General features: G+C 39.2%; 1 protein-coding gene across 1 annotated transcript in view; it reads right to left on the bottom strand.

Moving 5' to 3' along the window:
• Plcxd3 (phosphatidylinositol specific phospholipase C X domain containing 3) overlaps positions 1 to 14,509 on the bottom strand; it is a 174,735-nt gene extending 160,226 nt beyond the window's left edge. Inside the window, exon 1 of the mRNA XM_031359809.1 lies at positions 14,142 to 14,509. Within this exon, the coding sequence (XP_031215669.1) occupies positions 14,142 to 14,244 (103 nt within the window). The 5' untranslated portion in view covers positions 14,245 to 14,509. The remainder of the gene's footprint in view (positions 1 to 14,141) is intronic.
• Between the last annotated feature and the right edge of the window lie 1,281 nt (positions 14,510 to 15,790).

Raw genomic sequence — 15,790 nt, 5'->3', positions numbered from 1 at the left:
AAAAAAAAAAAAAAAAGAAAAAAAAATGCTATATTAAAGCATATACAAAATTATTTTATTGAATTTGACATTATGTATATTATACATTTAAATGTACACATATACATATATATGTGTGTGCATGTATATACATATATATAATCTCAAAGTGCAGTAGTATATGATCTCTCTTTTGAAGAAAACAATTATTGATATCATCATCTAACAAGAAGAAAGCCAGAAAAAGCTGAGTGTTAAAAGACTGTTAGTCATGTCCTCTCCAAAAATAATGCTTCCTGTAATATATGCATGAGGAGAGTTGGAGCTGATCCTATGTGTATAATTTTCATTACTAATTCTGGTAGACTTATAAATTCTTAATACTTTTAAGCTCTTTAAAAGTATTAAGCAATGCATACAAACACATACATGCATACATACCAGTGTTCTGAAATGCAAACATGCACATTTATTGAATAGTTAAGAGGGAAAAAATGGGTGACTGTTTGCACGAGTCACATGAATTCATTTTTGAGCCATTCTTTGCAAAATGTTTGTTCTTACATTTCTAAGTGTCTTCTCCTTCACCTTTTATCTTATCAGCATATAATAAGCAAACATTATTCCCTATCACTCATTTATTTAAATATTTCTTCATAATTTTTATTGGCATAAAGTTTGTGGTATGTCAGTTGACTTGGGGGAGAAACATTATTCATGTAATTTCAAAGTTCCTTTCAAGAAGTTAGTTTTCTCCCTCAAGAACATTGCTCTGAGTTTGCTCCCTCAAGAACATTGCATTATGAGTATTATCCAGCATATTCAATTCAGAAATAGCCTAAGGTAACCTGTGAATGGGCAAGGCTATAATTCAGCATGGTGTCTGTATACCTCTTATCATAGGAGATGGGTTTCAATAATTACATTGGCACAGAGAACAATAAACTCCTTCTTATAACATGCTAAAATGGTGTTCTTAATTGAATAGCTTTGAAAATAACATTCAGACCCTAGACTAAAAATTGCTTCTGCTGTATTTAATTTTCAGTTCATCTCTGCCTGCTAAGAAAATGTTAAATGAGTCTAGTGAGCTAAGTACTAGTGAGCCCTCGTAAGGTCTCATATTTAAAAGACAAACATAGTATGACAGAGAGTAAGTTATACATAGTGATGGGTGAATTTGATTTATCCAGTCTGTCAATAATTTACTGGGTCACTTTATATAGCACATAACTCATTCATTGAGACCTTAATAAGTGACCTTATTTAGCACTATGATAAATATTCTACACTGATTATTCCAGATCATTCACAAAATAATCTTAGGAAAATTACTTCTAAGTTTAATTTTGATAAAGAAATTGATGTTCAAAGAGATTAAGCAATGTGCTGTAAACTAGAAAGTATGTGAGAGGCAAGGAAAGGCCTCAGAGGACCTCACTCAAAACTTGTAGGAACTCAGAGTTGAGAGATGGCATCCAGGTTTTCCATAGGCTTCTGCTACCGAAGATGCCTTTTCTAAGTAAGAATCACATTGATAAAGGTTTGTTTCTTAATTTTTATTTGTGGAAAATCTTCATTCCTTTAAGCTTTATCTCTTAAATGTTTTAACTTAAAACTCCAGAAACTTAATGCTTTGTATTTCTGAAAAGAGATGGTCTCGTGTATAGCTAATGTGGACATAGAACCTTAAGAGTTAGCCATCTGACATAACACCCCATCATAGTCCCAAGGCTCTAGCCTCAGCATATCTTTACAGAGCACAGGACATTTCTACTGTCTTTGCAGAAGGGAAGAAAATATACCTAATGTTTCAATCTCTTGATTGTCCACCCCAAAAAGCTAGTTTCTATTGATCCCAATCTGGGGTACATTTGGGAGCTACCTACCTAATATATTCTCAATGCCTAAGTTTCTCTGAGACTTAATAAATAATAGATGGATAGACAGACAGACAGAGACAGAGACAGAGACAGATAGACAGACAGACAGACAGACAGACAGACCAAGCTTGCAAGGGCATGATCCTACTTCAGATTCTGTAGAATCAGAGAGAACATAAGAGATTACAGCTTCTAGGTAAAAATTCCAGCTAGCATTCCCATTAGTAATCCACAATTAAATGTCCAGTGAAGATGCATATATGCAAAGCTGGAGAGGTCTGGGATCCACAACCTGATGTAAACATTCTTCTTTATGTGAAACCTGTCTATAAAAAGAACAAGAAACACTTTCAGAAGTAATGACATCAGAGACAGGCAGGTTTCTGAGTTCAAGGCCAGCCTGGTCTACAGAGTGAGTTCCAGGGCAGCCAGGGCTACACAGAGAAACCCTGTATCAAAAAACAACAAAGACAGAAGTAATAACATCAGCTTTAAGGCATAAAGAACGTGAGGAAACCAGAAGATGGTCACCTCGGGAACTGGAAGAAACCTCTAGGACCCAGTTTTGAGAATACTACCTTATAAGAGATCCTAAATGGCAATCTTCAAAATCATGTAAAGCACACACAGAAACATTAAGTATGCAAGTATGTAGCTCAGGGGCAAATACAGAAAAACACAGATGATTAGAATAATGGAATACTGGTAATAATGAAAGTTAAACAGAAAAATATAAGAATTATAGCTATAAAATACATTGTAGATACAAAATAAAAGAAGATATAATATGAAATACCATACAGTGTGGAGCGAAAAAAATTAAAACATAGGTTTATATATGATTGAAATTAAGTTCCTATCTATTATCCTAAGACTGAGTGTTAAACAAATGAGATGCTTCATATAATCCTCATGTTATCATCATATAAAGTACCCCAAAAAGGGCTACATGAGAGAAAAAGGACAAATCCAGTCTGTATAAAAGGTTATAAATAAATAAATAATATACGACACATATTAGCAGTACAGATTAAATAAAACTAAGAGTGTACCAACTGCATAATTTTGACTCTTTTTGGGACTATTTGCATAGACTTTACTGGCCAAATATCAATAATCTGAAATCTAAAATATTACAGCTTTTTGAACATAATGTTGGCATCTAAAAAGTTTCAAATTTTTATGTAGTGTTTCTGATTTCAGACTCCCAGACTAAGAATGCTCATTTTGTATATGATTTCATAGTCCACATCCAAAAGTGAATGAGTCATATATGTCAAAAGTGAATTTTAAAACAATGGATTTGAACTATACTACAATGCCTAAAACACCTATGTTAAGGAAGAAAACTAAAATCACAGGAAACTTAAAAAAATAAACAACAAGTTAGAACTTAAAATGATATAATAAATAGTAAAGCATAAATAGATAAAACAGAGAATAGAAAAAGTCAACAAAATTCCTTTTTTTAAAGGAAGACCAAAATTGTAAAACATTTATATCTCAGCCAAAAATAAATACAAAAGCCCAATTAGAAATGAAAAAAAGACCTAACAAGTAAAGCCACAAACATAGAAATGATTTTAAGAAATCACTATGAAAATGTGCACACCAACAAAGATATAAAGGTTCCAGAAAAATTGTAATGCATCATCTGCCAAGATGAAGTTATGAAAAATATAAAATCTGAGTATAGCTGTAATAAGAGGAAATGACAGCATCTTCAACAAACTGTACTAGGAAAGCCATAAATCCACATGCAGAAAAACGAAATTAGAGCTTTGTTTTACTTTGAAGACAAAAAAAAAATGAACTCAAAATGGTCAAAAGATTTACTGTAAGCACTAACACTATAAAAGTTAAAAGAAAGCCAGGCAGTGGTGGCTTACACCTTTAATCCCAGCACTTGGGAGGCAGAGGCAGGTGGATTTCTGAGTTGGAGGTCAGCCTGGTCTACAGAGAAAGCCTGACTCAAAAAAAAAAAAAAAATAGTTAAAAGAAAACTAGTGGGAACTTTTGGTGGAAATTTATGATACTGAGCTCAGTGATAAATCTCTAGACACTAAATCAATCAATCAACCAATCAATTAATCAATCAATAAACTAAAAAGCAAAACCAAAAAGCTCTAAAATGAAAGAATGTTCAACTTAGCTAATGGCATATCTGGCCTCAGGTTTTAGGTAAAAGCCTACTGCTATTATTCTAACTGAACACAGCAATAAAACAACTCCCAATGACAAATACCCTCACCAGAAAAGTTTCTCCTTGCTTCTTGTAGATGGTGATTAAGACAGAGACCAACCATTGAAAAATTTGCCATGAGTGCCTGGCCGTGAATGGGGACTGTTTATTACTTTGTTCCAGTCAGGACTCTTGGATCATGTAGAAGAGAGAAAACATCTCTAAGATGCAGATGTGGTGGATGACTTTTAATGAAGCAGCATTTTCCATTTACAACAGCCCAGGTGCACAAATGAACTTGTATAGACTGGGACAACATTACAAGACCTGCTTAAGTTCAAGGCAGACAAAGACATCAGCATGAAGGAAGGGAAGTGGACACAAAGTCTCACCCTTACACCAAAAAGCTCTTTACAACTGCTGCAAGGAGGGAAGTCCAATTCCTTCACTGAAGTGACATTGAGTATGCCATCCACATTCCAGGGCAAGGTTTATTCTCAGCAGTAGCAAAATCCACAACCAACACAAATCAAACTTCATATTTTACTGACTTTTTCTTTTGTTTTGTATTTTGCTTTTGTTTTGAGAGTAAAGGAATATGAAGCTGGGTAGGAAGGAGAGGGGGAGGATCTGGGAGGAACTGGGGGATAACATATAGCATTTGAAATTATCAAATAATAAGTAAAAGTAGTTCAATGGGACTATGCACAAGCTTCAGTGTAACAAAAGAAATGGCTAGAAGAGAAGTAAGGCAGCTTATGGGTTAGCCAAACGCTCACACACGGAATGTCTAATAAGTGGTTATTTTCTAAAATATGTGATGAAGTCCTACAGATAAGTAGCAAAATTATTAAAATAATTTAAATAGTCTGATGTGACCAATTAAAGTCAGCCTCATAAGTAGAACATAATATTTTTCTAAGAAAAAATAGCTAAGAGAAAATATTTTAAAAAGCCAGTGGATGACCCAGAAGATCCAACTCAGGGTATTTTCTATAAAATAACTGAAATCAGAATATTGAAACTGGATGTACATGTATGTGTTTCCTGGAGGACTGTTCACAATCTAAAGTCCCATCAGTCAAGTACATAAGGAAAACTGGCACCCAGACCCAAGTGTTCTACCTACTGAACTCTCAAGAACAAGGCAAGGCTGACCCATGTTTTTGAAATGGATGAATTTTGAGGGCATTATATTAAGTAAAACCAACCAGTCACACAAAGACAAGAATGATGTGATTCCACTTGTAGAATGCACATATCCCTAAAAGCAGATAATAGAATGGTGCTTGTTAAGGTGATAGAAGAGAAATGGAAAATTCTGTCCAACAGATGTACAAAAGTCTTGTGTTAAATATTATAATGGTAATTTAAAAAAATAAAGTAAATTACAAACCTAGACATGTGTCTCAAGATGAGGAATGTCATGGTTCATATCAACTGCTGCTGGAGGGTCAAATGAGCTCATGAAGACTGAACAATCAGAAAGGAAAGACATAGGTCACAGACAATCGTAATAGGAACAATTTTGTTGTGGCAGTGAGAGATAGTGACATTGATATAGAATAGAAGATGGAGGAGGAAGAGGAGGAGGGGGAGGAGAAGAAGAGGAAGAGAAAGAGGAAGAAGAACAAGAAAATTAACAACAAGAAGAACAACAACAACTTAACAATAGAAAAGTTATATCTATGAATACCATAAAGTCGTTTTGTAGACAGAAAGGTGGGTCTGGTGTATTATTAACATAATGCTGAGTGAATGGGAGGATAAAACTGCATCCTGCCTGCCCCTGGTTATTCCACACTGTATAAAACAACAGTTTTCCAGCTGTTCTTTGTCCCTGGTAACACCATTTCCAAAGCATTTGACTCCATTTTGAGTTAAATGCAAAAGAAGGATGACTCTGTGTCATGGACACTACTTCCTGTACAGTACCTTGTATGAGGCACAGTCAGGTAAATAACTTACCATCAAAACCAAAACTTCACTGCTTAGAAACTTATTAAAGCTTACGGGGAAACTATGAGCAGATGGGACATATTAAAACTATATCAGAAGCAATAGTCTGAGAACGTATTAAATACACTAGACTAACAAAAGGTACAGCACCTTGACTTTGAACCCATAAACAGGAGGAAGTCTAACATTGCCAATGGCAATGGCCCCACTAACCTGTAGTCTATTCACCACCAGTGTGTATATTAAAGGAATAGCAGGCAGAGATTGTTCAAATTCAGTCCCCATCAGTCTTATGCCATGCCTCAACTTCCAAGGTCCTCAACTTCTGTAGCTTGGATCATTCCTGAGAATAGAACTGGTCCTGTCACCCTGCATGAGCCCTGTGACTTCAGCAGTTCTTCAACTGGCTTTTTTAATTCCTATAGTTTTCCCATCTGTAGGAGGAAAGGCAGGCCTCACTGACAACGTGGTGGCTGCTTCCACTTAAACGTTGGTAAACAATGAGTAGGGCCCCCAGGACCGAGGCAATCTTCCACAGGAGGGCTAAACTGAAGCTTGCCTGAGAGCTTAGAGATTGGTAACACAGACAATGACAGCCAATCAGGAGCTGCCACTTGGAGGACACACTTGCTTGGGACCAATGGAGAGTATAAAGGGCACTCCTTGAGAATTAATGAAAGAGCTCAATGCTACATTCTCACCTGCTGAGAATCTCACCAGAGTCTAAGCCACTGATTTCGTACCTTCTCACCCACTGCCTCCAGGGGGACACAGAGGAGAGAGGACTCAGGCAACACCCATCAAACAGGACCTTGACATCACCTTGAACTCTTTTTATTGGGAAAGGCCCAGACGAGGTCGTGGAAGGAGTGTATTTGCTTTTCTCTGAGGCTACTTCTCACGCTGTATGGCAACACAGATGTATGGCTTGAGCCATGTGTTCAGGTTCAGATAAGTTCCCATTAGGACGCCAGGACTAAATCACACACGTATTCTTCAAGCATAGAAGGGAGGCCTCCAGGAGAGCAGAGTAGGCAGCTAGTCATCATATCTCATTCTCCTTCTCAAAATACACACTCCTCTTTTACTGAACTGAGCAACTGAATTATCATTATCTTGACCAAGGGTAAACGTAATTACTTCCTAAAAGTTAATTCACAGGAAGAATGCTTCTGTATAAAGCATAATAAGAGCTCGCGTTTTATTTAGGGCATTGCAGGTCTGTCCACTCCTAGAATCTATAATAAGGTACAAGAACATAGCATGAGCATATCGAACAAAATCCACTGGCCATCTGTTTCAGTACCTGACCTCCGGAGGTGACTAATCCTGGAAGCTTCTTGGGAATGCTTAACCATCTCCCTGCTTCCCCTCTGCCTGACCCATCTTCCTCTCTTAACAGAGCGTAATAAAAGCATATGGTGCCATAGAAAGCTTTTGGCAATAGAATTCAATCTCAAGTGTGCTGGGTTTAATACCGTTTCCTTTTCCTTCTGGAACATGTGCTTTACTTGTCATTGGCCTTCTGAGACTAATCATAACTCTATACAGACCAGAAAAGATAAGATGATATAGTTTTTTATTTTAATATATTAAATCCTGCATAACCACATCAAGGAGTTTGTTGCATTTCCATCATGGTGGAAAGCTCTTGGTAAATAGTGGGTAAATTTCATGTCATTCTTTTCTAGAAAGGCCAGAGCACATTAATCATTTCAATACAAGTAGACTGTTAAAAATTATTTCAGGTTGTTCAGATTATTTGGTTCCTTTAACAGTCACTCAGACTAATTGGTGAGAAAGATTCAGATTGTACTTTTATTTCTACAACAGACCTATATGTAAGAATGAACACATAGCACCATCCAGAGGTATCCTCATAGGGAAAAAAAATCAAATAGCTTTTGTAAAAAAGAAAAAATAGTTGTATACATGCAATGTGCCTACATATATATGTGCACACCTTGAGAGACTGAGCTAACAAAGAGTCTAAAGAAGAGAATCAGTTCTACCTTACATGTTCTCCTCTGACATCCCTCTATACTGGATGAGTCACAGGACCAGTGATAATCACTACTAATGAAGAAATGTAGAGGCTTGGGCAGTGCTAGCGCATGTGGCATCAGCAATGATGCAGAGTCCATCAGCAGCTTCTACTGTGAGTAGTTCAGCTTTCAGAAACTTTGACCCTAACAAGACACAACCCAGCGTATCAAAGCAGCAAAATTTTCCACTCCCTAAATACTCACCAAAACAGGAAAGTGGAAAAACCTAGACTGTAGTGTGGCCAGACTTGTGATTCCTGTGGAGCATATTTAGAATCAGTCTCAGGATGTTTACAACTAATCAGAAATCCATTTAGGATGAATGGGAGTGGATTATCCAGTCTCTGATTTTAGTTTGGAGCTAGTCGTACTTAAAGCATGCTCTTTTTTATCAGTATGTATCCACTTATTTGTATTTCCTTGCAAATATTCCTTGAAAATAAGGTTGTGAAACTGTGGCTTTCTCATATGCTGATAGTGCATAACCCTCAACATTTAAGCATTGCGGCACTGACTTTGGCATTTGGCGCGCGCGCGCGTGTGTGTGTGTGTGTGTGTGTGTGTGTGTGTGTGTGTGTGGTGATTATACATAATGCCTAACTATTTTAGAACATTTTTATTGTTAAACAACAGATATTCAAACAAGTGAATTATACACATATTCATATATGTTTGTATTTCATGAAAACTATGCTTTAAGTAAATAAATAAACTATAAGCAAGATTAACTATTTTCTTTATATCATGAACCCATTCACTGTTTACCCGTTATTTATAGTTTTCTGATGATGACCATTAAATACATTTTATGTTTATAAATACAAAGTCACTTTTACTCCAGAGAAATATTGAAAATCCTACAACATAGATAAAGTAAATAAACCTTCACCTTATAAATATTACATAAGACTTCTGTGCACAACAAGGAATGAGCACAAATTGATGCAGAACCAATGTAAGGATGGTTCTGCCCTTAAGCTGGCACCAGTATCCACCTGCATCACCAGATGGACTGTTCTTAAGTGCTGTTGATAGCCAGTATCAGTGAGTATCAGGGCTTAAAAAAATGAAGGGAAAGGTTTTACATTTACCACGGTGGCCTAATCTGAACACTTAAATAGCAATTAAGTAACATTTATTGCTCAAGGTTCATGATGAACTATAATGTCAGTTATCAGAAATGTTTCCAGCCTGAGCAATTAGCCTTGAAATCAAATATGGAGTTCTGGCTTTAAGCTTGATTGAAAACTTGAACCCTCATGGAGAGTTCAGCAAAAAGCCTACGAGAGAGATGTATATTTAATTGGACGCTGCCACTCACATGATAAAGCTCTCCTTTAGCAGTGTACTAAAGTGTTTCTTAGAATGCAAATTTGTGTGTGAATCAGCAGGATATCTGGTTAAATTGGAGAGTATGGTCAAATAAACTTAAAAAGTGGAATATAGATGCTATGTTTCTACCATGAATCTACATATGATGATACTGACGGTCTTGGCTGGACAGCCTTGAAGAACAAGGTCCTAGAAGATCATTGGTAGAGCATTGTAATCACCCATGTGTATCTGTTGTGCTTTGATTGGTGGAATATTTATTTCATATGGTCATTCTGATCAAACATATACATATTTTTAGAAACATGTTCAAGTAGATTCTGTATCTGATGCCAATCATCCCTATAGGTTGTTCCATTTCAATTAAAGAAGAAATAGGAAATTGAAAAAAGGAGACAGGGAGCTGGAGAGAAGGCTCTGAGATTAAGTGTGTGTACTGCTCTCGCAGAAGGCCCAAGTTCAGTTCCCAGCACCTAAGTCAGGAGACTCAAAACTGCCTGTAGCTCCAGCTCTGGGGAGTTTATCACTTCTGGTCTCCAAAGCACCTGTAGTCATGGGCACATTCCCACAGAAAAACACATGCACATGATTAAAAATAAAATAAAAACCTAAAAAATTAAAGAGAAAGAAGAGGTAAGTTAACTCTAAGAATGTTGGCAACATGAAGGGATTACCATGAGACAGAAAGTAAAAATTGAATAAGAACCCAAAGAGGTGGGGCACTTGTCCCCACACATGAAGTGCCAGCTTTGGTGCATAACACCACACACACACACACACACACACACACACACACACACACAAAACCAAGCAAGAACATGAATGCAAGATAAAGCAGACAGGAAATCAGACTTGTACAAGGGCTTAGTTTCCACAAAACTGTTCTTTTGTGTTGGTATTGGCATTTTCTAAAGGCAATAAAATTTACCCACATAATCACTGATTTTATAAAGCATTCTTCTCTTTAAACATAATCAACTGATCCCTGTCCAAGAACACAACATATTCTTTCTGACACTTGTTCAGAAATCAGAGTTGTACAAGGGCTTAGTTTCCACAAAACTGTTCTTTTGTGTTGGTATTGGCATTTTCTAAAGGCAATAAAATTTACCCACATAATCACTGATTTTTATAAAGCATTCTTCTCTTTAAACATAATCAACTGATCCCTGTCCAAGAACGCACACACATTCTTTCTGACACTTGATTCCTACAACATTTTGATCAGCTCTTCATTGCTGGTGGTCGGTTTGATTCTGGATAAGTGATCTTCATTGCGTATCAGACACTATCCCTCCTATAAGCCAAGCCCTCAGTATGTTTGTACTTTGGACTCTGATTACCAGCACGTTACACACTGCCATGTTAAATCTCTTTTTAATGGCTCTAGAAACACCGTGAATAGTATTAGAGATAACAAATATTCATCAAATTCACCTTCATGTGAATTTTCTACTTTGTCTTCCTGTTTCCTTATTTTGTTTTATCCTCCTGACCTGCTTATGGTGAAAGCCAGCATCATCCATACTCCGAAGGCCATGCATTTGGCTTCATTGGAGAGAAAAGAAATGATGAATAAGTCTGAAATTTGAACAGTTGTGTGTTCTGTCAGCATTTTGTCATTGAATAATAAATTTTAAAAATTTACTAATATCAGTTACTAAGTTAATTGTTTAGCTCGCCCCAACTCGTCTTGAAGCATTTAAATACAGAGCTGCACTAAGAGACTCAATTCTGAAGGCATTCAAGACACAAATGTCTGAGAAACATTCAAGGACACCAGAACTCACACGTGGTGGGAATCTAGAGCCCAAATACACACACACACACACACACACACACACACACACACACACACACAGGCACACAAATACACACACAGGCTTCTCTTGGCTATAGGTTTAGGTATTAAGAGGCAGCTGCTCCAAGTAGGTGGCCTCATAATTAGCTGGCTCTCCACCTTCTATCTGCTTCACCTGAGAAAACCTGAAGCTTTAAGGATGGCTGAGCAGCAAGTTCTCCTCCTCAGAAACACTGCGTTGTGCCACAGACGTGGTTTTAAATGGTGGAGATAATTGCTTAATTCAGGCTAGAGCAACTGGCCAAGTAAACATGTAGCAGCCAGGAAGCTATTAGCATGATTTTAAGGCAATTATTCCATTAGTGTTTAATAGTCTCCAATTAGTCTGCTCTATCAAAATTTGAATGTCTTCTTTTTCCTCCAAAAAATTTCGTGTTGAATAATGCAGAAAGGTACCAGACTTGCTTTAATCCTAGTTTTATAGATAAGTATTTTGCTAAACCATATCGGTATCCGGGAATATATATTGGTGAGTGTGTGTGTGTGTGTGTGTGTGTCTATGTGTGTGTGTCTATGTGTGTGTGTCTGTGTGTGTGTGTCTGTGTGTGTGTCTCTGTGTGTGTGTGTGTGTGTATGTGTGTGTGTGTGTGTATGTGTGTGTGTGTGTGTGTATGTATTTATGTATGTGTATTGGAAGTATTGGGGTAAGACTACAAGGCTTTATAGGACCTTTACTTTGAATCTTACACTAAGTGAGCTTGGAAATATAAGGAAAGTCCATTATTATTCAAATACATCTTTGTGTCTCTACCAGAAGACCAACAGAAAATCGAAGCCTCTGACCTCAGAGTTTTACTTAGTCCCATGAAAGAGAAAAGGAAAATTACCCTACTTCTACAGATATCTCACTCCTTACCTCAGTGAGAACTTGTTGCTTCTGAGTTATGCTCACATAAATCTCAAAGTCCTTACCCCTGCATTGCTAGGAAATACTCCATAAAATCTCTCTTAAGGATCAGATCACTAAACTGATTTTAGGTCATTTGCTTGCACTGAGTTCCCAGGGCTTTCACTTTGTTCTGTTCTGAGAAGCATGTTGCTTGTTTTTAGTCTATGAAATGGAAATGAGAATTCTAGCACTGCCTGCTTTACAGAGTTGTGGGAAGGATGCGAGCTAGCATACATAAGTTGGCTTTGAAAAAGTGAAGTGTTACAGACATTATGGTAAGCTTTAAACGTGGCATCGCACCATCCTTCAGGCATTTAACCCCCTTGAATCTCTAGAGATTGCTTTCACAGAGAGCTAGCACTCCAGTCCTTGCCCTTATTACCAACTCAGTTCAGGAAGCTGGTGGACCATATGAAAATAAAAAGAAATCAAATCAAAAGCAAAGGAGACTGAGGATGCCTGCAGAAGGGAGAGTGGAGTTTCACTAGTAACGTTGTGTGCTTTCTACTCCTTCAAAAGAGCAATCCCCAGACTCACAAGTATGGGATCCATATAGAGGAGAAGCCAGGTTGTGCTTTGCTAGAGAGATATGTAGGTCCCAGAATGTCATCTGTTGAGGAAGGGCAAAAGCAGAGACAACCTTTTTCTGAGGATGGAGCTCTCAACAACCTGTGCCTGCACTTGCCACCAAACATGCACTACAATTGAGTTGTTACTGGTTAGTTCCAATGCTTCTTGATTGGAAACTGTTTTTTGTTTTTTTAGTTTTTTTTTTTTTCCAGAAACCTGTTTTATTTCTTCCTTGTCTTCTTAAGTCTTACTTCTACTCTCTTCCTCTAAACTCCATCATGCTTTCTCCCCTGGGTTGGGGTGGAGGGGGGGCAGGGGCAGGCATAGATAGGGCAGATCAGAGGAAGTAGACCAGAAGGTTGAACTTAAACCTTGAACCCTTAGCTCTATTCTGGGCAGGGGGCTGATTATCCACAAGTAATTGGCCCTCCAACCTAGTCTTGTAAGAATAGGTGTGCACACCTTCAACCAAATTGCTAAAGAAATACATACATTTCTCCAGCTGTGGTGCCCACAAACTGCCCAGAAACAAGCTTCCCTCTTAGATACATGAGTTAGGGACTACTGTGTGCTCCGACTCAGAAACCTGGCCAGTGCTCTGGTCCAAGCCATGCACATCATACTAAAGCTTCTTGATGCCACATATCTATACCCTGCTATTCAAAGCTTGCTTTCCTTCAGACTACCTGCTAGGTCACCTTTTGGGGGGGGGGCATCTGCTTATCATTCTCATCTCTACACTGCTGCTCACGCGGGTCTCACTCACCTCACTGCCTGGCTTCCGTCTGGAGCAGCAAATGTTCAAGGGTTTGCTTTCCCGACTCAGTAGCTCTACCTTAAGCAGCTCTTGGACCCCAGTCTAAGCCAATGAGGAAAGGCTCGCTTTCAGTTTCTTGCCCCATTCAGCTCCTAGTCAAGGACAGTGATCCTGCTGCTTCCACCGATCCCTGAACTTTCATCACTCTTCAGAAAGCGCTTTGTCTCTTTAAAGGAGACTGGGGACGAATATTAATGATTCCAGTAGATTCTAACAGTGAAGCTATCGAATTCTCCCAAGTCCATGCCAGGGATAGACTCAGTGATGTTCTGGAGCCCAACTCTTAAGATAGCCAACTCCCTCCCATAGCGCACCACGGAGCCACAGACTAAGGAACCTGACCTGCCTACTCCCCAGCCCCTGGCAGAATCTTCAAGGAAAACCATAGAAAGGGGCTCAGGGCGCGATCCTGGAACCACCTTCTCCTCTGCCCCTGCCCTGCGGACACACACTGCTTCAGAAGCCCAGGAGAAGCAGTCACCTTGACTCACCGTGCCAGGGTCTTCCAAGATTTGGAAAACCCAGGGACCCACCCCCTGGATGAGCATCCTTTCTGCAGACACAGGGGAAGTTAACATTGGGTGTAAAATGAAGCAGGGCGGGGCAGGGGCAGCGGGCACCTACCTGGGATGGCTAAATTGGTGAGGGGAATGCTGTGGATGCTCTCAGGCAGAGTTGCCATCCAGTCGGCCAATTTCAGCTCGTTTTTCCCCTGAGACGAGGCCATGGTGCCGGTCTGCTTGCCGCCGCGCTCGTCCCCACACTCCTAGGCACAGGCTGGCAGCTGCTGCCGCTAAGCCAATGTTTGCTTCGGCCCCGCTAGAGTTTACACTCCGCTCTGCGCCACACCCACAGGATGGCGCAGACACATGCTCATTTTAATAATTATTCAAAAACACCCCATGCTCCCTCCTTGCCTTGCCAGACTCCACGGCCGGGGCTTTTGTTCCTGACGTCCGTGCTCTGCTCTCTATTCTTTCCCCTCCCTCCAGACTCCCTCCTCCCATCTCACCCCTCCTAGGTGGCTCTGCCTTTCCTTGCCATTCTGCAGCTCCCCATCGCTTCTTCTTATTAGTCCTTTATCCTTTTAAAAAACTTCGTTTTCTTAGCTGCTTTGTCCCTAGTCTTTCTCTGTCCCTTGGTATGAGTTTCTGGTCCAGTTTGCATGAAAGGCAGTCTTGCGGTCTAATCTAAAAATCCTGGTAGACTTTGGGATGTTATTACCTCCTGAAGAGCAGACTCATTGTTGGCTCTCAGGACTTTCCATTCTACCCAAAGAGTGTTCCTTTCCCTAAGCCACAACAGAGTATGTCTTTTCTCAACAGAGAGTCCTCGGAATTATTTGTACAAAATGGTGGTCTTTATTTACCACTTTGCCTAATGTTTTAAGGACCTGATTGATACACGTGGTGAGCAAGAAGGACAGTATATTCTAACAATGTGGTTCTTAATCCCTGGTCCCAGGCATTTCACGGGTCAAGCAGCACGGCCACAGGTTGTGACAACCCTCTTTCTGGGGAGGGAGTGATGCAGTTCCTTTCTTGGTTTCATGGCACTCAGGATAAAATGAAAGTCTGGGGCTGGAAGGAAATCACATCTCCCAACGACATGCTGTAATTACTGCCAGTAGCATTTGGTGGAATGTATTTGGCACCATTTGAAGTGATCTATGTGATTGTTTGGATCCTCATTCCTTGGCAGACTAGAGAGATGTGTCTCTCCAGAGAGAAATTGCTCATGTGGCTCCAGAGAACTGTCTGGGTCCACCTGCTCCCCAGTGAGAAAGAGAAAGAATCAAGCCTTACAAATGTGACAAGACCAGCATTGGCCTAAACAGGACTGTATGAGTCAGAGTGACCATGTGCTGGGCCTTGGCCACTCAGAGACTCAGGATGGGCCAAAGGAGCTTGTTTTCCTGAGAAGGGCTGTGTAAATTCTTTTCCCAGAGGGAATACCATTAGGCTGAAGAAAGGATTATTAAAATCAAGGTTGGAGAGACAGCACTAAGAAACATGAGAATGATCATTTCAGTTCAGTAAACCCATTTAACATTTTAAAAGCCCCAGAGCCTTTTTATTTTGTGCAAGGATGCTGTGACCAAAGAACATTCCCAATCTATTCAAAATTACTTTGGGGGAGATAGAGAGGGAGGAGAGAGGATGTCTAATTCTTTTGATCGAATTTTCTTATTCTCCCGATGGAAACAGTTCATAGCGTCTTGAAGACACGGTTGGTCTATCTTTAGGGATGAGAATGAGATGTACTGAAACTTC

Source organism: Mastomys coucha, unplaced genomic scaffold, assembly GCF_008632895.1.
Source record: "Mastomys coucha isolate ucsf_1 unplaced genomic scaffold, UCSF_Mcou_1 pScaffold8, whole genome shotgun sequence".
In the NCBI taxonomy this organism is placed as follows: domain Eukaryota; kingdom Metazoa; phylum Chordata; class Mammalia; order Rodentia; family Muridae; genus Mastomys; species Mastomys coucha.
Note: the sequence above shows the minus strand (reverse complement) of the source record. Positions and strands in the feature narration are given on the sequence as shown.